General features: G+C 46.5%; 1 protein-coding gene across 1 annotated transcript in view; it reads right to left on the minus strand.

Moving 5' to 3' along the window:
* Positions 1-1,389: 1,389 nt before the first annotated feature.
* LOC138373532 (putative neural-cadherin 2) overlaps positions 1,390-23,716 on the minus strand; it is a 172,221-nt gene continuing 149,894 nt past the window's right edge. Inside the window, exons 3-4 of the mRNA XM_069339750.1 lie at positions 2,572-2,687; positions 1,390-1,623 (exon numbers count right to left, since the gene is read on the minus strand). Of these exons, the coding sequence (XP_069195851.1) occupies positions 1,390-1,623; positions 2,572-2,687 (350 nt within the window). The remainder of the gene's footprint in view (positions 1,624-2,571; positions 2,688-23,716) is intronic.

Consider the following 23,716-nt stretch of genomic DNA (forward strand, 5'->3'; position numbering starts at 1 on the left):
GTTGGCGTCAATAATTACTAATATTTCATAAATTATTTAACTTAGACCTTCCCAGACCAGCCTAGGTCCGTCCCGTACCCTACACCATTTTCCCTACATATTTAGATAATGCTAGCAACGTCTGGCCTCTACTTTGGACAGACAAACTGACAGACATTCTCTTGTATGGTTCATATGTAAAGGTTACAATTTGAATGTATTCAAATGGGCTCTTGATTCATTGAACATTTACTTGATATAATTTATTTTGCACACGAGTTTTGCAAATTTCTTAAGATTGTACATCTGCCTGAATTGCATTATTTTCCTCATCTATTTCCTTTCGGCCAATTTCGTACCCAATTTTCCTCTGACCACTCATTGGACCTGATTTTTCTTATCGCACATATAGTTCATTTTCTTTGGCATAGAGTGAATTCGTTTTCTGTAAATGTATTCTAACCCTCATTTTATCTGGATTCACACTGGACTCGTTTTCACTGACTGTTTACACTTACACCCCATTTCCACTCTATCCCTCTCTCAATTTAGGCCACTGCTCCAGATAATACCGAAATATAAAGCACATTTTCCGTCTTAATGATGAGCCGTATCTGGATGTACTTTATTACAGGAGGTGGTCCTTCTGCCTAACTGGAAAGCAATAAGAGCTATTAAACTGCTTTCACTTCCCCTGCATGGCAGTTTGGCGGAAACCATCCCATTCACCCCCGGAAAATTTTATGTTTTAGGGGAAGGTTTAGCCGTGTCAATAGAGCCTGAAAAATGGAAGGGAGGGAAGAGGCGTGGAAACGATGATGCCGTAAAGATCGGGAAGCTGTTGTCTCTCTCTCACACACTCAGTGTCATTCTTATTTTTGCTCACCCACTTACTCACCAGTTCTCCCTTTGTTTTTGATGTGTCTTTGACTACTTTTACAATCGCACTGTTATTATTTTCGAGTCTTTTTAATATCTTTAATTTATTTAAATTTGTTATTGGTATTGTTTGACTGTTGTTTGCAATATGATTCAAACGATGTTATGCGATAATTTTTATATTTTCATCTTATACGATATACGTATCTACTCAAAAACTATCTTACTATCCCCGCCTGTATGCGATATGTGGCGTACGATCCCTCTATGAAGAAGACCGCCGCTCATTCAACACGTTCCACTCCTGGCCGTTTTGGCATTACCTGTCAATTTGACTTCATGTTTTTTACTACTGCTGGCTCTTAATGGTATATATGTCATGCTGAGCCGAGAGGGGAGTAATCTATGTTGCTGCTCTTACTTTAACTCTTGCTGCTGCAGCTGTGCTGTTTTAACTGCTGCTGCTTTAACTGCTGCATCTGCTGTAAATGCTGCTGTTGCTGCTGTTCTTGTTGATGTCGTTGCTACAATTCATGATTCTATCTCTGAACCAACTTTTACTGCTTTTACTCCTGTTGATATTTTTAGTACTGGTCCTCCAGCTGACACCACAACTAACGATGCTGCTGCTGCTGCGGCTGTTGCAAAAACCGCTGCTGCTGTCAAAGTTGCTAATACTACTCCTGCTCCTCTACATCTGCTGCAATCGCCGATACTGCAGCTGCTCTTGATGCAGTTGTCATCCCCTATTCTTTTTCCACATCGCTGTGAAGGATTAGATTAACTTGAATAAATGTTAGTACAAGTTTGTGATGGCAGGCAATAGACTAGGAGGGAAATCCTCCAGCCTTAGGTGGCGGAGGGTGTGTGGTGGAGGCTCCCGGAGTGACAGACAGTGGGCGGTTAAAAAATGAAAATAAAATGAAAACTGTTTGGGTGAATGTCAGAATGCTGGGTTTTGGCTCTTCGGAAAGCTTTATATCCTGTGTAGGTGGTGTGGTGGGCCGGGTGGTGGTGGTGGGCCAGGTAGTGTGGTGGGTCAGGTGGTGTGGTGGGTTATGTAGAGTGCTGGTGCAAGTGGTGTGGTTGGTCAGGTTGTGTGGTCGAACAAGAGGTGTGGTGGACCAGGTTGTATGGTGGGTCAGGTAATGTGGTGAAACGAGTGGTGTGGTGGACCAGGTAGTGTAATAAACCATGTGGTGTCATAAGGTAGGTGTAATGGTCCATTTCAATATATCGTCATAATAGATAAACCACTACAGTATACGAACCACTACAACAGACGGACCACCACAACAGACGAACCACCACAACAGATGAACCACCACAACAGACGAACCACCACAATAGATGAACCACCACAATTGATGAACCACCACAATTGATGAACCACTATCATTTTACTAGGTAAAGAACCACAGTAACCAAAGCCAAGAACCCTCCCGGAAAAACTCTCATATAAGATAGCGAAGTCACAGAGAAGTCAAGAAGTAACCTCACCGCTACCAAACAGAATGGATGTGTGAGAGGAGAGGAGCGGGAAGTGAAGGCGGAGAGGGGAAAGAAAATTGGGAAGAGATAAGTGATGTAGGGAAGAGGACACTGCAATAGAACGTATGCCGGGGGAGGAAAAAAAGAGGTGAGAAAAATGGGAGGAGAGGAAGAGGAGGTGAGAGTATCACCAACAGAAAACGAAAACAAAGAGAGCCTTACCTCTTTTTTGGTTTCGTAGTCAAGTGGCGCCCGAAGGGAGAGTCGACCGGTCGTGGGGTGGAGCCAGAAGTGGCCCCCTTCGTTACCTTCCGTTATGACGAACACCGGAGAATCTCCTGTGGAGGACCAACACAAACACTCAGTCAAAGGTTTCAATTACAACATCAACAATATTGTTGTTTAAAAGCCTGAAGATTGATTGTCAAGGTTTGTCTGGCTAGGTGACAGCCGCGAGTGGGGAGCCTCTCTCGCCGTCCCGACAATACTCTCTGCTGTTGACGGTAAATAACACACATCTGTATCTCCCTGCATCACGCTCTCTCTCGTCCAAACCTGTCGCAGCTGTTCTCTTAAATATTCATTCTGTGTTTCATATACAACTTTCATCCCTGCAGTTTTATGTTTTCCATGACGCTCGCGTCGCTCTTTAGGGATCTCCATGGTGTTCACTCCCCGCTGTAGGGATCTCCATGGTGTTCACTCCACGCTGTAGGGATCTCCATGGTGTTCACTCACTGCTGTAGGGATCTCCATGGTGTTCACTCCCCGCTGTAGGGATCTCCATGGTGTTCACTCCCCGCTGTAGGGATCTCCATGGTGTTCACTCCCCGCTGTAGGGATCTCCATGGTGTTCACTCCCTGCTGTTGGGATCTCCATGGTGTTCACTCCCCGCTGTAGGGATCTCCATGGTGTTCACTCCCTGCTGTTGGGATCTCCACGGTGTTCACTCCCTGCTGTTGGGATCCTTATGGTGTTCACTCCACGCTGTAGGGATCTCCATGGTGTTCACTCCCTGCTGTAGGGATCTCCATGGTGTTCAATCCCCGCTGTAGGGATCTCCATGGTGTTCGCTCCCCGCTGTAGGGATCTCCATGGTGTTCACTCCCCGCTGTAGGGATCTCCATGGTGTTCAATCCCCGCTGTAGGGATCTCCATGGTGTTCACTCCCCGCTGTAGGGATCTCCATGGTGTTCACTCCCTGCTGTTGGGATCTCCATGGTGTTCACTCCCCGCTGTAGGGATCTCCATGGTGTTCACTCCCCGCTGTAGGGATCTCCATGGTGTTCACTCCACGCTGTAGGGATCTCCATGGTGTTCAATCCCCGCTGTAGGGATCTCCATGGTGTTCACTCCCCGCTGTAGGGATCTCCATGGTGTTCACTCCCCGCTGTAGGGATCTCCATGGTGTTCACTCCCTGCTGTTGGGATCTCCATGGTGTTCACTCCCCGCTGTAGGGATCTCCATGGTGTTCAATCCCCGCTGTAGGGATCTCCATGGTGTTCACTCCACGCTGTAGGGATCTCCATGGTGTTCACTCCCCGCTGTAGGGATCTCCATGGTGTTCACTCCCTGCTGTTGGGATCTCCATGGTGTTCACTCCCCGCTGTAGGGATCTCCATGGTGTTCACTCCCTGCTGTTGGGATCTCCACGGTGTTCACTCCCTGCTGTTGGGATCCTTATGGTGTTCACTCCACGCTGTAGGGATCTCCATGGTGTTCACTCCCTGCTGTAGGGATCTCCATGGTGTTCAATCCCCGCTGTAGGGATCTCCATGGTGTTCACTCCCCGCTGTAGGGATCTCCATGGTGTTCACTCCCCGCTGTAGGGATCTCCATGGTGTTCAATCCCCGCTGTAGGGATCTCCATGGTGTTCACTCCCCGCTGTAGGGATCTCCATGGTGTTCACTCCCTGCTGTTGGGATCTCCATGGTGTTCACTCCCCGCTGTAGGGATCTCCATGGTGTTCACTCCCCGCTGTAGGGATCTCCATGGTGTTCACTCCACGCTGTAGGGATCTCCATGGTGTTCAATCCCCGCTGTAGGGATCTCCATGGTGTTCACTCCCCGCTGTAGGGATCTCCATGGTGTTCACTCCCCGCTGTAGGGATCTCCATGGTGTTCACTCCCTGCTGTTGGGATCTCCATGGTGTTCACTCCCCGCTGTAGGGATCTCCATGGTGTTCAATCCCCGCTGTAGGGATCTCCATGGTGTTCACTCCACGCTGTAGGGATCTCCATGGTGTTCAATCCCCGCTGTAGGGATCTCCATGGTGTTCACTCCCCGCTGTAGGGATCTCCATGGTGTTCACTCCCCGCTGTAGGGATCTCCATGGTGTTCACTCCCTGCTGTTGGGATCTCCATGGTGTTCACTCCCCGCTGTAGGGATCTCCATGGTGTTCAATCCCCGCTGTAGGGATCTCCATGGTGTTCACTCCCTGCTGTTGGGATCTCCATGGTGTTCACTCCCTGCTGCTGGGATCTCCATGGTGTTCACTCCCTGCTGCTGGGATCTCCATGGTGTTCCCTCCACGCTGTAAGGATCTCCATGGTGTTCATGAGTAGAAAAGACCAACGCCATGGAAGTCCGACAATTACAGCGTCTGAAATAGTTTTAGATGTCCCTAAAGAGAAATATAACAGAGCAATTGTGGCCGACTTTTATAACAGACTGTAAGCGTGAGACGCCACAGATGCTTTTGTACAGTTCCCTGCAGTAACGTTATGGCTGATCAGAGTGTTCTTGGTCCACCTACTCCAACAATCCAACAAATTCGTATACTATTATTCAAGGAAATGTTAACGTGCGAACTAAACAAACATTATTATTCATAATAACTTTCCTGCCACACCAAAAAGTTGTAATAAAACAAGAGGTAAATGGTGGAAGGAAAAGGAAAAATACAGATAAGAACGCTTGTTTGCTGTAGTTTACAAACTTGCAGCAACTGTAATGAGTTTGTGAGTTTCGAGGACGCAACACGGTGGTTTGACTAGTTCTGTCACATCCCTTCAAGCACCTCAACTCACTCAGTAACGGTCCACACCCAAACCTGTCAATGGGGTGCATCAATTGTCAAGTGTCCTCTTATGTCGGTGATCATTTTCATTGTAATGAACGTATTAATGAGGATGAATTCGAGTAATACCTCCATTATATTGCCGCGGGGGGGCGCGAGAAGGTAAAAACGTGCCGGGTGAAGTGGAAGACACTTCATTCTTAAGTTAGCACCAAACAAATTAAAGATAAACTATCACAGAAAGAGAAGAAATATGAAAGAAGCAGGAAGTTAGTGGCTGCACTCAACCAGGGTAACAAGAGCTTGGAACAATCCTATCACTGATACAAACGAACGACACAATTAATGTTTTATTAATGTTTGTGTAGCCTATATGACACAAGTCATATATATGGCTTAACACTTCAGACGACTCAAAAGAACAGTGCGATGGCTTAAGAAATTGTCAAAGAATGGTTGTTTACATGAAAATTACACAAAATATAAGGTAATGATGCCAAGGAAAAAGATTAGGTAAGAAAAAGATTAATCTGGAGAAAGATATCTTGCCAAACATATTTCGAGAGGAGCACATCAAAAAGTGGGGACCTTCAGCAACATGTGCAACACTAGCCAACAAAAAATCTGCATTAAGGAACCGTGGCAAGTAATCATTCAGACAACTTTTCCTCCACATGTGATAGACCAGTTCGACAACATGGAGAACTAACGTGGTGCACCAATCGAGCCAAGCGCTCAACCACAGTAGAGAGAACCATGAGGTGTGCCACCAAGCTGACCCTCAGCTGGAATACAGGAGTTACAAGACTTTACATCATGTCAATAGAGGACAAAGGAGCGAAAACAATGCTGATACATGATTTCGATTAGGAAAATATTCGTAAGAAATCGTCAAAGGCTTTTCACGTGTGTAGGGAGAACGATGGAACAGAGTAGTCAACAATCATAACAGTTTGCTACAGTGGCAGATTGTCAGGGTAGTTTGCTTCAGTTGTAGAGTGTCAGAGTAGTTTGCTTCAGTTGTAGAGTGTCAGAGTAGTTTGCTTCAGTTGGAGATTGTCAGGGTAGTTTGCTTCAGTTGGAGATTGTCAGGGTAGTTTGCATCAGTTAGAGAGTGTCAGGGTAGTTTGCTTCAGTTGGAGATTGTCAGGGTAGTTTCCTTCAGTTAGAGAGTGTCAGGGTAGTTTGCTTCAGTTGGAGATTGTCAGGGTAGTTTGCTTCAGTTGGAGAGTGTCCGGGTAGTTTGCATCAGTTAGAGAGTGTCAGGGTAGTTTGCTTCAGTTGGAGATTGTCAGGGTAGTTTGCTTCAGTTGGAGATTGTCAGGGTAGTTTGCTTCAGTAGGAGAGTGTCAGGGTAGTTTGCTTCAGTTGGAGATTGTCAGGGTAGTTTGCTTCAGTAGGAGAGTGTCAGGGTAGTTTGCTTCAGTTAGAGATTGTCAGGGTAGTTTAACAGTTAAATACACTAGGGACATTAGGTAGATACAGAGGACTATTCCGAACAGAACCATTGGGTGTGGCAACGTGTATAATAAGAGAGGTGAGAACCAAAGGTGGGACCCATGAACTGAGGCTCAACATCAGCAAAAGCGACAGAGCCAATGATCCTGGCTTCTCCATCTGAGTATCATCCTTTATTGTTTCTTCCTGCTCCTACGTTATCGAGCTGCCTTTATTACAGTTATCCTTCTTTATTACACCCACCTGCCTTGTTACACCCACCTGCCTTGTTACACCCACCTGCCTTGTTACACCCACCTGCCTTGTTACACCCTCCTGCCTTGTTACACCCACCTGCCTTGTTACACCCACCTGCCTTGTTACACCCACCTGCCTTGTTACACCCACCTGCCTTGTTACACCCACCTGCCTTGTTACACCCACCTGCCTTGTTACACCCTCCTGCCTTGTTACACCCACCTGCCTTGTTACACCCACCTGTCTTGTTACACCCACCTGCCTTGTTACACCCACCTGCCTTGTTACACCCTCCAGCCTTGTTACACCCACCTGCCTTGTTACACCCACCTGCCTTGTTACACCCACCTGCCTTGTTACACCCACCTGCCTTGTTACACCCACCTGCCTTGTTACACCCACCTGTCTTGTTACACCCACCTGCCTTGTTACACCCACCTGCCTTGTTACACCCACCTGCCTTGTTACACCCACCTGCCTTGTTACACCCACCTGCCTTGTTACACCCACCTGCCTTGTTACACCCACCTGCCTTGTTACACCCACCTGCCTTGTTACACCCACCTGCCTTGTTACACCCACTTACCCAACAAAAGCTTCAGAGTCTTAATTCCAACTTCCCACTCACTTCCGGTCCACTTAACACTTTGCGCCAACTTAGGACAATAAAGGAGACGCGGCGAAGACGCTTCAGGACCCTGGGTCCAGGAACTGTGAGGGGGACCACGGCGGGAAGTTTCTATTTATTTTTCTCCTTGGGTTAAGACGATAGTCAGTCAGTGTGAGGAAGTCCGTCGCACCTGCGCGGCTCCTTCTCAGACGCGAGGGAAGGACACTGAGGAGATAACATTCTCTTGCAAAAGCCCTTGTACTGACTTATGTTGGTTTCCTTAGTGTAGACACTAAGGAAACCAACAAAGGAATGTGCCTCAATGCCAATTTCTACAATAAGGAAACCAACATACGAATGTGCCTCAATGCCAATAATGACTGTGCAGACAGGTACAAGAGGAGTGTTGTCAACGCTTACGTCGACCAAGCTCTCAGCCACAGCTCAGATTGCAAGCAAGTCGATGAAGAACTCTGTAGGGTAAGGCAGGTCCTAGTCAACAACGGCTTCTCTAACGGTTTCGTTGAAGACGTCATGAATAGAAAGGTGAAACGCCATGAAACCTCTGAAGAGTCAATCAACACAACACTTATACCCCCTATTAGACTATTTTACAGGTGTGAGGAGATGGTTCACCAGCTCACTTACAATAGTGCTCTTATGCCTGTGGGAGCCAGTACACTTGTTAAGTGCACTTGTTAAGTGGGCGGACTTAAGTTTGGTAACCAGCAGCCGAAACATCTAGTGTTTGGGCTCATGTGAGAGCCCCAGTCATCAGCAGTCCATAAATGTTACCCTGGCCGGGGTGGCATGTCTGTAGACAGTGCTAGAGCTGATAGCATCATCTCATTGTATAGTTGGAGCTAGTCAACTTTGCGTGGGAACAGCTAGGCCGCCGGCGTGGGTGTGTGGGCTTCCCGCGCTCGCTAGCCACTTGTGTCGTTGTCATGGAAACCGCCGCCATCTTAGAAACATCTTGAGCCGCCATGTTGGTCGGCCATCTTGGAGTTGCCCTAGGGGCTATGCTACACCGTCGCTGATTGGATGAGAGGGGTAGGCCGCTGTATGCCTTCCTCTCATTGGTTATTTCGAGAAGGACGCGGGGAGTAGCCGGTGTAGCATCATTCTGAACTCAGCCGCCACCTTGTCAAGACGCTCTCTGTACTCAATTCGGCCAAATTGAAGTATAGGGCGTCGTGGTGGCTGGACTACTCAACTGCTGATGCTTCCTGCTTCACCAACGACAACGGTCGTCACAGAATCCGGCCGAAGTCGTCGCTTGGAGGAGTTTAAGACATTTTTGTGCAGGGGGTAGAGGTACAGTGATCTGGGATCGTTGGGAATGTGCATACGAGCAGCAACAGACTCGTAGATCCCATACCAGTGATGATTAGACTTGCTAGTGCTCTGTAGCAGTCGATGGGAACAGGGGAAATTTGTGTCAGTGTTAAGGCAAATTTCCCAGGTTGGTGTCAGACGCTATCATTGTGCGCGTCACCTGGGTATGAACGCTTCACTTCACCGGGGAGTCGAGGGTGCGAACTCAGCCGTGTTGAGTGGGAGGGTTTCGAGTGTGCGCCAATTTTCCGTATAAGTACCACGTAAGGTACTACCGCCGCTTACGCTACTTGGAACGAGCCAGCCACCTATAGCGTGGTGCCTGATGTATGGGAATGGTGTGTAAAGCCGGCAGTGTGAATGAGTAAGTACCTATGTGTGTATTTCTGGTGATTAGTAGTCTCTAAAGCTTGAATTCGAGGTCAAGTGTTCCGTCACATTGTCACGCAGCACCTGTTCAGGTGGAGTGAATTGTGGGCGAGGAGATATTCACCTTTGTTGTCATCTTGTCAGTCCAGAGGGACTTAAGTCTGGTGTACACAGACGTACAGTGTGTGTGTGTGTGGGTACACATGGGAACAGAGGATACATTGATTAGCCAAGGACTGAGAGGATGTCCATGTAATAAGTATATTATTTCATTGTGGTAATCATTTTTGATCGTCCGTGGGACGGAGTGATATCATTTCCATGTGTGGTCTTGCAGGTGTGGAATTCCAACACTGAGCGCTCAGGTATGTGTAACGCCAGTGATTCCTGGCAATGATTATTGTGGAGTGTACCACAGTGTGGCTTTAATTTCTTGTATTGTTCCCAGGGCCGTGACAAGTGTGATTTATATAAATATATATTGTGGTTGCAGTATTAATTAACGTAATTTTGGTGAGTTTTGGTGAGTGACGTGGCTGTCTGGAGAGACCGCCACCTCTCTGTCGAGTAACGTAACTCTCGAGTGTTTATCGGCATGCGTGATCGATAAATCACTCACCCATGTGATTTAAGGAGTGTGAGATTCTCCTTAGTGTTCCCAATAACGTTTGATAGCTGTAGGCTACATGTGTCGGCAGTAATTATAATTATATATTTATATATAATCGTAGTGTCACGGTGCCCAGTGTTATTGAGTTATTTACTGTGAGGTGATTGAAATATATTGACCTGTGTTCTAGGGGGTTATTGAGAGCACTGGGGTCATTTGCAACAGCAAGTAAGTGTGTGCAGTATCCTAATATTTGGAAATTAGAGTACTTGCCGTGTGTGTTATTGCAAAGGGGGTTGTTATTTGATGGTGATTGTTGCTAGTGTTGAGCAATCACCGTATGTGATTGCAGTTCAGTAAAGCCATTGTGGGGCAGTGTTCTAGAGGGTTCATGTCCTGTAGGTTATTTTACTAGATTCTGCAGTATTGTCATTGCAACCGGATTGTAATGTAAATCACTGTGATTTGTTAGTGTGATTTGTCATTGTCGTGGGTGAACTCGGCTGTAGACGAGTACTTGGGTACACATATATTCTCCTGGTTATCTGGTAAGACATCGAAGTCCAGTATTCAGTGAGGTGATTGCGAGGCAATTAATATAACGTAACCAAGGGAACGCCCATTGCTTTAAGAGAATTTGTTCTTTGACAATTTGAGTAACGTAGAATACGTTTGGGTTAATATACTTTCCTGCAAGCAGCTACGGTAGTCTCGAGGAGCCTAGCCATCAGCCAGATAAGAATTAGAGTATTGTCTGTCGTAATTAACGGTCAGTGGGCCAGGTAATTGACGTGTTTCAGGAAGTCAAAGTAATTAACCTCGATCCTTGTTTGATCGACTCACACGAAGGCTACATTGTTCCATTAACGTAACGTCGTTATCTGCCCGGAAGTACCGGCATTTGATTGACTCGTGAGAGGAGTAACGTCATTTTAGAATAACGTAAATGTGGGGCTAATTACTGTTATTAGTCGCCTGAATTGGTCTGAGTATGGAAGGCTTAGACGGAATTCATACCTTAATGTAAATTGCTGAGCCAGTGTGAAAGGTTGCGTATTTTAATTGTTTAATTATTGATCTTGAGGATAATAATTAATTACTCTAAAGGTAATCACGAGTGATTACCGTTCTCTTAGCACTTTGGACATTGTAAATCAGAGTTTACCATCGCTGAGTGATTAGTAACCGATTAACGTAAATTAACGTAACTAGTAAAGAGATTAATCAGCTCTCTGGAAGTACAGGGATTAATGGGATTTTCTCACTGAATGCTCGACGGGTAGAGTGTTGTGTAATTTCCACGTTACTAGTGACAGTTGTAAGAGTTGTTAATTTAACGTAAATGTTACCTTGTTATTAACGTAAATGTTATTGTGTAATTAACGTAAATCAATTGTTATTGATTGTTTATCGTCCGTGGGACGGAGTGTTAACGTAAGGATTAATTTGAGGAAGGGTGCTGGAGTTGCCAGTGAACCCATTAGTTATTGTTTTCATTGAAAGACTACTGATTTGATTGCATTGCAACCGCTGTTGCAGGTGTAGACTGCACTGAGGCGTAGAACAGTTAGGAGGCTACTGGAGACGTGTTTCAGAACCTACTGTGTCATTTGTTGTAATTGTGATTATAGATCTGTTAGTTCTTGTTTCTTGTTTATTCCTCTGTGGTCACGCTTATGTTCGAGTTAGTTCATTATGCAGTCCGAGGGGCTGGTGTCTAGCTGTCATTGATAGTGTCACAGGAAGGATTTCGAGTAACGTCATTGACATTTCTTTTTGTTTTGTTGTAGTAGTTAGTACTTTATTGAATAAACTAAGTTGTTATGGTTAACACTGTCTTTACGTTACACCCCACACATTATTATTGTTATGCAAATGTTCTTCACACTCGACTAATAAGATTGAGACTAATTTTCTGAGCTTTGGATCAAATATACGGCACCACACAACAATAAATTATTGTTGTGAGAGCCCGTGACCTACTCGTTAGATTCGCTTCGGCGATTGGCGAAGGTCGGCGGCCTAAGAGAGGGGATTTAAATTTTCATTGGGGTCTCGGTGTTTGCTCCCGCCTAGTCAATTGTTCATACATGGTCCCAAAGTGAGGAATGAGCTGTTTACTACACTGGTGTGTTAGCTAAGCAAGTCCTTCCTCAGCTGACCTAGTTGAATATCACGACAGGAATAAAGGTTAAAGAATAAAGAAAATTCTTAAAAATTTTCCGAGCTAAAATTCCTTATACCAATTACAATTTATTCCAAAACTTCTCAACTCAAACTCTCACAACAGGAACTTCTTTTCGACGCCTCATAAAACGGAGGAAAGGGTCCTGAAAGATATTGTTGATAGGAACGTTATTCCTACAGACAAAAATCAGAAAATACAATTGACAATTTATTATAAAACCAAAAAACGGCCAATCTACTCATGAAAAACTCTCCAGAAACCAAGCAGAACGCCTTAAAAGAGAACAACGTCGTCTATGCCTTCAAATGCCCACTTGGGGACTGTAAACCTTAAAAACTCAGTATATAGGCAAGACAACAATGTCTCTTTCCAGGCATATAAAAATGCATAAGCAACAGGGCTCCATCAAGGAACATATAATCTCTTCTCACAACCAAATCATCACCAGAGAAATCTTAACACACAACACAGAAATCATCGATAGGTACAGTGATAGCAGGCGGCTTGACATAAGCGAGGCACTACACATCAAGAAGTCAACACCAGCAATTCACAGCCAATTAATGCACAACTATATTCTACCCACTTCAAGACCCGAACCAATATGGAAGCAACAAGAGGAAGTATGGGCCAATACGCTTTCTGCAGTTCTCATATCTAATTTATACCCATTGTTTTGTGTTCTGTCTTGTGTTTGTCATAAGTTTATTCACCTCACCCAAAACTTTTCTACCATATCACCTCACCCAAAATGAGTATATATTCGATGAATCTGTGTGTAAATTAAGTCTTTGAAAATGTAATAAGCATTACGAAACACGTTCAGGTGTCAGACCATTAAAAAATAAATTTTGGAGAATTGATATTTTTATTACCACCGACAGTGAAGAAAAACATAAGGAATATTGAGAAAATTCGTGTTAGAATTATTAATCTTACCTTTTCGGTCATATTCAACATATATATATATATATATATATATATATATATATATATATATATATATATATATATATATATATATATATATATATATATATATATATATATATATATATATATATATATATATATAAGCGAACAAGCCTGAATGGTCCCCAGGACAATATGCAACTGAAAACTCACACCCCAGAAGTGACTCGAACCCATACTACCAGGAGCAACGCAACTGGTATGTACAAGACGCCTTAATCCACTTGACCATCACGACCGGACATAATGAGGTGATAGCCGAGGCTATTTGAACCACCCCACCGCCGGCACTCGGATAGTAATCTTGGGCATAGCATTTTACCAAATCACCTCATTCTTTGGGGCACACGTGAGGAACGCAAATGCGAACAAGCCTGAATGGTCCCCAGGACAATATGCAACTGAAAACTCACACGCCAGAAGTGACTCGAACCCATACTCCCAGGAGCAACGCAACTGGTATGTACAAGACGCCTTAATCCACTTGACCATCACGACCGGACATAATGAGGTGATAGCCGAGGCTATTTGAACCACCCCACCGCCGGCACACGTGAGGAACACAAATGCGAACAAGCCTGAATGGTCCCCAGGACAATATGCAACTGAAAACTCACACCCCAGAAGTGACTCGAACCCATACTCCCAGGAGCAACGCAACTGGTATGTACAAGACGCCTTAATCCACTTGACCATCACGACCGGACATAATGAGGTGATAGCCGAGGCTATTTGAACCACCCCACCGCCGGCACTCGGATAGTAATCTTGGGCATAGCATTTTACCAAATCACCTCATTCTTTGGGGCACACGTGAGGAACACAAATGCGAACAAGCCTGAATGGTCCCCAGGACAATATGCAACTGAAAACTCACACCCCAGAAGTGACTCGAACCCATACTCCCAGGAGCAACACAACTGGTATGTACAAGACGCCTTAATCCACTTGACCATCACGACCGTACATAACGAGGTGATAGCCGAGGCTATTTGAACCACCCCACCGCCGGCACTCGGATAGTAATCTTGGGCATAGCATTTTACCAAATCACCTCATTCTTTGGGGCACACGTGAGGAACACAAATGCGAACAAGCCTGAATGGTCCCCAGGACAATATGCAACTGAAAACTCACACCCCAGAAGTGACTCGAACCCATACTCCCAGGAGCAACGCAACTGGTATGTACAAGACGCCTTAATCCACTTGACCATCACGACCGGACATAATGAGGTGATAGCCGAGGCTATTTGAACCACCCCACTGCCGGCACTCGGATAGTAATCTTGGGCATAGCATTTTACCAAATCACCTCATTCTTTGGGGCACACGTGAGGAACACAAATGCGAACAAGCCTGAATGGTCCCCAGGACAATATGCAACTGAAAACTCACACCCCAGAAGTGACTCGAACCCATACTCCCTGGAGCATCGCAACTGGTATGTACAAGACGCCTTAATCCACTTGACCATCACGACCGGACATAATGAGGTGATAGCCGAGGTTATTTGAACCACCCCACCGCCGGCACTCGGATAGTAATCTTGGGCATAGCATTTTACCAAATCACCTCATTCTTTGGGGCACACGTGAGGAACACAAATGCGAACAAGCCTGAATGGTCCCCAGGACAATATGCAACTGAAAACTCACACCCCAGAAGTGACTCGAACCCATACTCCCAGGAGCAACGCAACTGGTATGTACAAGACGCCTTAATCCACTTGACCATCAGCTTCAGCTATCACCTTATTTTGTCCGGTCGTGATGGTCAAGTGGATTAAGGCGTCTTGTACATACCAGTTGCATTGCTCCTGGGAGTATGGGTTCGAGTCACTTCTGGGGTGTGAGTTTTCAGTTGCATATTGTCCTGGGGACCATTCAGGCTTGTTCGCATATATATATATATATATATATATATATATATATATATATATATATGTATATATATATATATATATATATAATGTGTGTGTGTGTGTGTGTGTGTGTGTGTGTGTGTGTGTGTGTGTGTGTGTGTGTGTGTGTGTTATTAAATATGACCGAAAAAGTAAGATTAATGATTCTAACACCAATTTTCTCAATATTTCTTATATTTCTTTTCACTGTTGATGGTAACTGAAAAATCAATTCTCCAAAATTCATTTTTATTTCTAGTCTGACTTGACACTTGAACGCGTTTCGTAATAACTTATTACATTTTCAAAGACTTTAGTTTACACACACAACTATAACTAAACAGAGTTTAAACAGCTTCGATTATATACCTGCATTTGGGTGAGGTGATATGTTACAACAGTTTTGGATGAGGTGAAAACAAACTCTCAATACAAGACAGAACACGAAACAATGGGTATAATATTTTGTAAGTTAAAGGGAAGAATGGAAGTAACTGCAAAGGGCCTATTGGCCCATATTTCTTGATGTTTCTATATTGGTGTGGAGTCTTGAAGTGGGTAGAATATAGTTGGGCATTAATTGGCTGTAGATTGCTGGTGTTGACTTCTTAATGTGTAGTGCCTCGCAGATATCAAGCCGCCTGCTATCGCTGTATCTATCGGTGATTTCTGTGTTTTTTGTTAAGACTTCTCTGGTGATGGTCTGGTTGTGGGAAGAGATTATAAGTTCCTTAATGGAGCCCTGTTGCTTATGCATCGTTAATCGCCTGGAAAGAGATGTTGTTGTCGTGCCTATATACTGAATTCTTTGAGGCTTACAGTCCCCAAGTGGGCATTTGAAGGCATAGACGACATTGGTCTCTTTTAAAGTGTTCTGCTTTGTGTCTGGAGAGTTTCTCATGAGTAGATTGACCGTTTTCTTGGTTTTATAGTAGATCGTCAATTGTATTTTCTGATTTTTGTCTGTAGGGATAACGTTTCTATTAACAATATCTTTCAGGACCCTTTCCTCCGTTTTATGAGTTGTGGAAAAGAAGTTCCTGTAAAATAGTCTAATAGGGGGTACAGGTGTTGTGTTAGTTGTCTCTTCAGAGGTTGCATGGCGTTTCACTTTCCTTCTTATGATGTCTTCGACGAAACCATTGGAGAAGCCGTTGTCGACTAGGAATTGGAGAAGCCGTTGTTGACGAGGAAATGGTTTCGTTGAACACACACACAATCACACACACACACACACACACACACACACACACACACACACACACACACACACACGCACACACACACACACACACACACACACACACACACTGTTACGGCCCTCTCGGGACGCAACGGGGTTCTTACTCTGATGTAGTTAGAGGAAGATATATATCCGGCCCCAAGCCAGTAGAGGCTATCAAGGGATGCGATCCGTGACGCAAGTAACTTAAAGGGAGTAGGGAAAGAAAGGTAAGAACTTAATATAATATAATATAACCATCACCATTTAAATATATAAAAGTAAAACGTACACAAGGGGGAGGGGTATTAACACTTTACAAAGGGGATCAACACTGTAGTCTTCTGCTGGAGACTATGGATCCTCGAAGCTAGGTGCTGAGTCCGCGGTGCTTTCTTCGTGGCCTCAAGACGTGTCCTCTGAGAACGCCGAGCCTACCCTGGCCACAGGTCAGCCACAACACAGATCCACTGGGGGCACCGTCGTGGAGGCCGTCAACCACACGTCCAGCAGGTCTGCTGGCAGGTACTGAGCCACCAAGGCTGGTACGGCCACTCCACGAACGATATAAGGGGTACGCCCTAGACAGGAGTCTCGTGTGATATCACCAATCACCCTCCTGTCCTCAATACCCCAGTGGATTATCGTCTCCAACCGTCGGTCCCGGGTAAATCCTTCCACTGCCACTCCACTGGCAGGCTTAACACACCACAGTGTTCTTCCGGGGGGACGACGTCACGACAGCTGCAGCAAACTTCACTGTATGGAGACTGGCTGCCTCGGGTAGACTGACTCCACCTTCAACACAGTGGTCCCAGGTCGGCTCTGTAAGCAGACACGTCATTAATAACCGGGACACTAATACTCCTCACTTACGGTGGCGGGCGCAAACACCTGACGTATCCAGTCCATAGATGGCGCTGTCGTCGGAGCACCACCTCACCAGAGGTCAGGAGCGGCGGTGTTGAGCGCTGAACCAGACTGGAAACTGGTCCTCGAGGCCAGTACACGCTGTCCTCACTAGGTGTCGTCGTTCGTTTGGCGGGGGTTTCGGGAGCTGACCCACAGATGGCGTGTTTGTCACTGCTCCAGGCTCGGACGCTGGGTCCGGGTTCGTAACACCTCCCCACCAAAAGGAATTTGGTTTGGGGTTCTATAAAAAGAAACACAAACCAAATTAGTACGACGACACAACTCCAAATGGACACGCATGCTTTATGATCTGGAATAGCGAGGCTGTCTCGTCCACAGAACTGTCCTACTGGGCAATTCCGGCACAACGGGAACTTTAAAATTGAAGGCAAGGTCCTGCCTGGTGTAATCTTCCACGTCTTCCACGTCTCCACTGCGATGTCAAGCAGGGGCTTCATCTCACCTCTCTCGAGTACGGATTGGTTTCGACACGATCTGGGGTGACTCGACACTTTCCTATGTCGTGGCACCGATGATGGCTGACCACAGACGGCATTTCTGGTGCCAGTCCGATGGTCCGTCAGGGAGACAGGAACCTGGTATACAGGGGTCTGATAATTCAGAGTGATAGCGACAATGGGCAAGTCAGTACTTACTATACACTCCTCTACTAGGCCCACACCTAGTTCCAACAGGGCTGCTTGCTCACCGAAGATGGCATTCGCTCTGCCCCCGTCAGGTCGACCAACGTTCCGTATAACGCTGTGTTGAGGCTCAGCAGTCACGCGGGGGGTGTCAACCTGTCGGAAACAGTCACTCACATTATCACATATCGTACCTCCTGTATCATCTATTACCTCCCAGGTCCCTTCTTCAACTGCAACACTTGCAGTACAAATCTCCAATCCCTGGGACCTCTTCGCGATGTTCATGGGAGCCATCATTCGTCGGGTCGTCCACCGGTCCTTACTGAGAACACATAGAATACATAGGAGAATAAAACAAAATATCGCTAAGAAACATGAGGCCAATTGAGGGATAAGTTTCCTGAGCTTGTCATGTCCATAGCCGGCCACATCCACACGCCTGACTTGGACCGAAGAGGGCACTAGACCTTTTGAACACACCGCACCTACCTCTGACGTCTGGGGAATCTCTGGCTGGTTCACTACATGCTGTAACTTGCCATACCGCAAGCACACATCCGCCTTCGCTCCAGACTCGTTGGTATCCGTGGGTGCCCGCACACAAGGCCTCTCTTCTTGCTCAGGTACCTCTGCCTTCTTAACTTCATGTTCCTCGTCGAGAGAATCAGGAGACACTGCTAGATCGTTCTCAATCTGTAGGCGAGAGGACAAATTAAACATAGTTACATCCGGGTCTGTCTTTACCTGGACATTACCATTGCCTGTTACCTCAGACCTTGATGTTCTGGCAGACTCGTCCGCTATCTTGGGATGATTGGTGCTCCAATCGGTCACCAGGTCGTTGGCTAGTACCACGTCAATCCCAGCCACAGGGAGGGTATCGACTACTGCCAACTCACTTGTGCCGCTGAAATAAGGCGAGTCAAGATGTACTGGCACTAAGGGGGCGATGTACTGCGTCCTAGGAAACCCAACCAGGATCACCTCTGGTCTCCCATCCACACTTACTCCCTCGGGTAACGAGCTCTTCACGATCAGGGACTGGGCTGCTCCACTATCTCTGAGCACTACAATTGATCTACCAGTATGATCACTCGTTACATACCCGGTTGAAGTGTGAGGGGCCAACAAACTTGGTCCTTCCTGCGTCGTCGTAGACTGGTATCCTACTGGTGATGTAACACAGCTCACCAACATCACCTCCCTTCGTGCGCTGCCACCTCTTCTCCCTCGGCACCTAGCAGCTATGTGCCCTTTCTGCCCACAAGTCCAGCACACCATATTCCTCCTCGGGCTCCGGTGTTTCGGACTGCTAGGACTTGTTCTTCGGGGACTACTTGGGGGCGTCTTCTTAGCACTTTGTGGGACGGGTCTTTCTTCTTCTTCATGAGGTCTGTCAAACCGGCGCTGGTAATTCCTCGGGACGTACTTAGCAGACGGCCTATGAGTCAGGATGTACTCTTCAGCCATGGTGGCTGCTGCACTCAAGGTCTCTACCTGCTGTTCCTCTAAGTACGTCTTCAGGTCTACAGACAAACAATCCTTGAAGTCCTCGAGCAGAATCAGCTGCTCGAGGTCTTCCTTGGTCTCCACCTTCCGAGAGGCACACCATTCTTGAAAAAGTCGCTCCTTGATGGTGGCGAATTCGGTGAAAGTGTGCTCTGAGGTCTTCTTCAGGTTTCGGAACTTTTGCCTATATGCCTCAGGTACCAATTGGTACGCCATGAGCACCACTTTCTTCACCATATCGTAATCGCCGGAGTCGTCAAGGGATAACGTAGAGTAGGCGATTTGGGCCTTCCCAGTCAAAACTGACTGTATCATGATGGCCCAATTCTCCCTTGGCCACTCCAAAGAGGCAGCGACTTTCTCGAAGGCTGCGAAGAACTTCGAAACTTCTCTCTTGTTGAATTTGGGGACCATTTTGATATTCCTTACCGGATCGAAACCGCTTACTCCAGTTTGTCTCTGTCCAGCGCCTAATCGTAATACTTCTAGTTCATGTTGTCTCTGTCTTTCTTTTTCTTCTCTTTCTCGTTCTTCCCTCTCTCTTTTCTCTTCTCTTTCTCGTTCTTCTCTTCTTTCTTCTCTTTCTAATTCTAAACGCCTCATCGCCAATTCTTTTTCTTTCATCTCCATTTCTTTATCTTGTCTCTCTCGTTCCATTTCTAATTTCTTCCATTCTATTTCACGATTTATTTCTAAGGCACGCATCTTGACAGTTAGGAAGCTGATATTAAGCTCACCTGCATCACTGTCAACGTCGCTGCCCTTATCTTCCTTTTCCGTGGAAGCTATCTCCTCACCTTCCTTTGTACTAGGAGTCTCGCCTTCCTGTTTCTCTTCTGCCTTCAGGTGCCGGTGAACCTTGGACAAGATCTCCACACGGGAATCACTGGCACGGATCTTGATCTCCAGGTAGGCGCTCACTAGTACAAGTTCCGGTTTGCTCAGATACTTTAATCTGGCAAGACAGTCCACTCTGTTCAGAAAAGCCTGAACATCGTCCAGATCATCGATGGTAGCTTTGTCTGCCATTGTCACAGATGGAACACTTTGCACTTAACACACTGCTTACACGCTAGCACTTAACACACCGAGCACTGTTCTACGCCAATATTGCACCAAACACTGCACTTGCCAATATTGCACGTAATCACTCCGGGCACCGCACTACCCAATATTGCACTGAGTCCAAGCGAACACTTCGCTCTACAATATTGCACTGAATCACTGAGCACCGTACTAGTCAATATTGCACTTAATCGCTTAATCACAGCGAGCACCGCATTGCACAATATCGCACTTAATCACTGAGCACCGCACAGGACGTATAACGTCACAATCGTCACACAGGGGGAAATTATTTACAGGGATTACGCCACTTCACCACCCCTGTCAAACATACTTAACAAGGGGACGGATCCCGCTGGGGATGCCAATTATGTTACGGCCCTCTCGGGACGCAACGGGGTTCTTACTCTGATGTAGTTAGAGGAAGATATATATCCGGCCCCAAGCCAGTAGAGGCTATCAAGGGATGCGATCCGTGACGCAAGTAACTTAAAGGGAGTAGGGAAAGAAAGGTAAGAACTTAATATAATATAATATAACCATCACCATTTAAATATATAAAAGTAAAACGTACACAAGGGGGAGGGGTATTAACACTTTACAAAGGGGATCAACACTGTAGTCTTCTGCTGGAGACTATGGATCCTCGAAGCTAGGTGCTGAGTCCGCGGTGCTTTCTTCGTGGCCTCAAGACGTGTCCTCTGAGAACGCCGAGCCTACCCTGGCCACAGGTCAGCCACAACACAGGTCCACTGGGGGCACCGTCGTGGAGGCCGTCAACCACACGTCCAGCAGGTCTGCTGGCAGGTACTGAGCCACCAAGGCTGGTACGGCCACTCCACGAACGATATAAGGGGTACGCCCTAGACAGGAGTCTCGTGTGATATCACCAATCACCCTCCTGTCCTCAATACCCCAGTGGATTATCGTCTCCAACCGTCGGTCCCGGGTAAATCCTTCCACTGCCACTCCACTGGCAGGCTTAACACACCACAGTGTTCTTCCGGGGGGACGACGTCACGACAGCTGCAGCAAACTTCACTGTATGGAGACTGGCTGCCTCGGGTAGAATGACTCCACCTTCAACACAGTGGTCCCAGGTCGGCTCTGTAAGCAGACACGTCATTAATAACCGGGACACTAATACTCCTCACTTACGGTGGCGGGCGCAAACACCTGACGTATCCAGTCCATAGATGGCGCTGTCGTCGGAGCACCACCTCACCAGAGGTCAGGAGCGGCGGTGTTGAGCGCTGAACCAGACTGGAAACTGGTCCTCGAGGCCAGTACACGCTGTCCTCACTAGGTGTCGTCGTTCGTTTGGCGGGGGTTTCGGGAGCTGACCCACAGATGGCGTGTTTGTCACTGCTCCAGGCTCGGACGCTGGGTCCGGGTTCGTAACACACACACACACCCACACACACACACACACACACACATACACACACACACACACACACACACACTCACACACACACACACACACACACACACACACACACACACACACACACACACACACACACACACACACACTCACACACACACACACACACACACACACACACACACACACACACACACACACACACACACACACACACACACTCACTCACACAAACACACACACACACACACACACACACATACGAAAATGACATCGCAAGCAAGGCAAAGACTCAGCCTAAATTGTTGCATAGCCACATTAGGAGAAAAACAGCAGTAAAGGAACAGGTTATGAGATTAAGGATAGGGGCGGAAGGATTCACTACAAATGACAAGGAAGTGTGTGAGGAATTGAATAAGAAATTCCAGGAGGTCTTCACCTTAGAACAAGGAGAAATTCCAGAGGTAAGTGAGGGAATAGCTAACCAGGAACCACTGGAAGAGTTTGAGATTACCAGTGGGGAAGTAAGGAAGTGTTTACTAGAGTTGGACGTGACGAAGGCTATAGGCCCAGATGGAATCTCCCCTTGGGTTCTAAAGGAAGGAGCAAGAGAACTGAGCCTACCACTCTCCATAGTGTATAACAAATCACTGGCAACAGGGGAACTGCCAGATACTTGGAAAGCAGCTAACGTAGTCCCGATATACAAGAAAGGGGATAGACAGGAGGCACTGAACTACAGGCCAGTGTCCCTAACCTGCATACCATGCAAGCTGATGGAGAAGATTGTGCGAAAAAAACTAGTGGAGCATCTGGAGCGAAGGAACTTTGTAACACAGCATCAACATGGGTTCAGGGATGGCAGGTCCTGCCTCACAGGGTTACTTGAATTCTACGACCAGGCAACAAAAATAAGGCAAGAAAGAGAAGGGTGGGCAGACTGCATATTTTTGGATTGTCAGAAAGCCTTTGATACAGTGCCACACAAGAGGCTAGTGCGAAAGTTGGAGATGCAGGCTGGAGTGAGAGGGAAGGTACTCCGGTGGATAGAGGAATACCTAAGCAACAGGAGACAACGAGTCTGTGTGAGGGGTGAGGTCTCAGATTGGCGAGACGTCACAAGTGGAGTCCCGCAGGGGTCAGTCCTTGGACCTATACTGTTTCTGGTATATGTAAATGATCTCCCAGAGGGTATAGATTCGTTCCTCTCAATGTTTGCCGACGATGCAAAAATTGTGAGGAGGATTGAAACAGAGGATGATAGTAGGAGGCTACAAGATGACCTGGATAGACTGAGTGAATGGTCCAACAAATGGCTGTTGAAGTTCAACCCGAGTAAATGCAAAGTAATGAAACTAGGCAGTGGAAACAGGAGGCCAGGCACAGGATACAGAATAGGAGATGAAGTACTTAATGAAACAGACAGAGAGAAAGATCTAGGAGTTGATATCACACCAAACCTGTCTCCTGAAGCCCACATAAAGAGAATAACGTCTGCGGCATATGCGAGGCTGGCTAACATCAGAACGGCGTTCAGGAACCTGTGTAAGGAATCATTCAGAATCTTGTACACCACATATGTAAGACCAATCCTGGAGTATGCGGCCCCAGCATGGAGCCCGTACCTTGTCAAGCACAAGACGAAGCTGGAAAAAGTCCAAAGGTATGCTACTAGACTAGTCCCAGAACTAAGAGGCATGAGTTATGAGGAAAGGCTGCGGGAAATGCACCTCACGACACTGGAAGACAGAAGAGTAAGGGGGGACATGATCACAACCTACAAAATCCTCAGGGGAATCGACCGGGTAAACAAGGACGAACTTTTCAACACTGGTGGGACGCGAACAAGGGGACACAGGTGGAAGCTGAGTACCCAAATGAGCCACAGAGACGTTAGAAAGAACTTTTTCAGTGTCA

The sequence above is a fragment of the Procambarus clarkii genome, chromosome 42 (assembly GCF_040958095.1).
Source record: "Procambarus clarkii isolate CNS0578487 chromosome 42, FALCON_Pclarkii_2.0, whole genome shotgun sequence".
In the NCBI taxonomy this organism is placed as follows: Eukaryota; Metazoa; Arthropoda; class Malacostraca; order Decapoda; family Cambaridae; genus Procambarus; species Procambarus clarkii.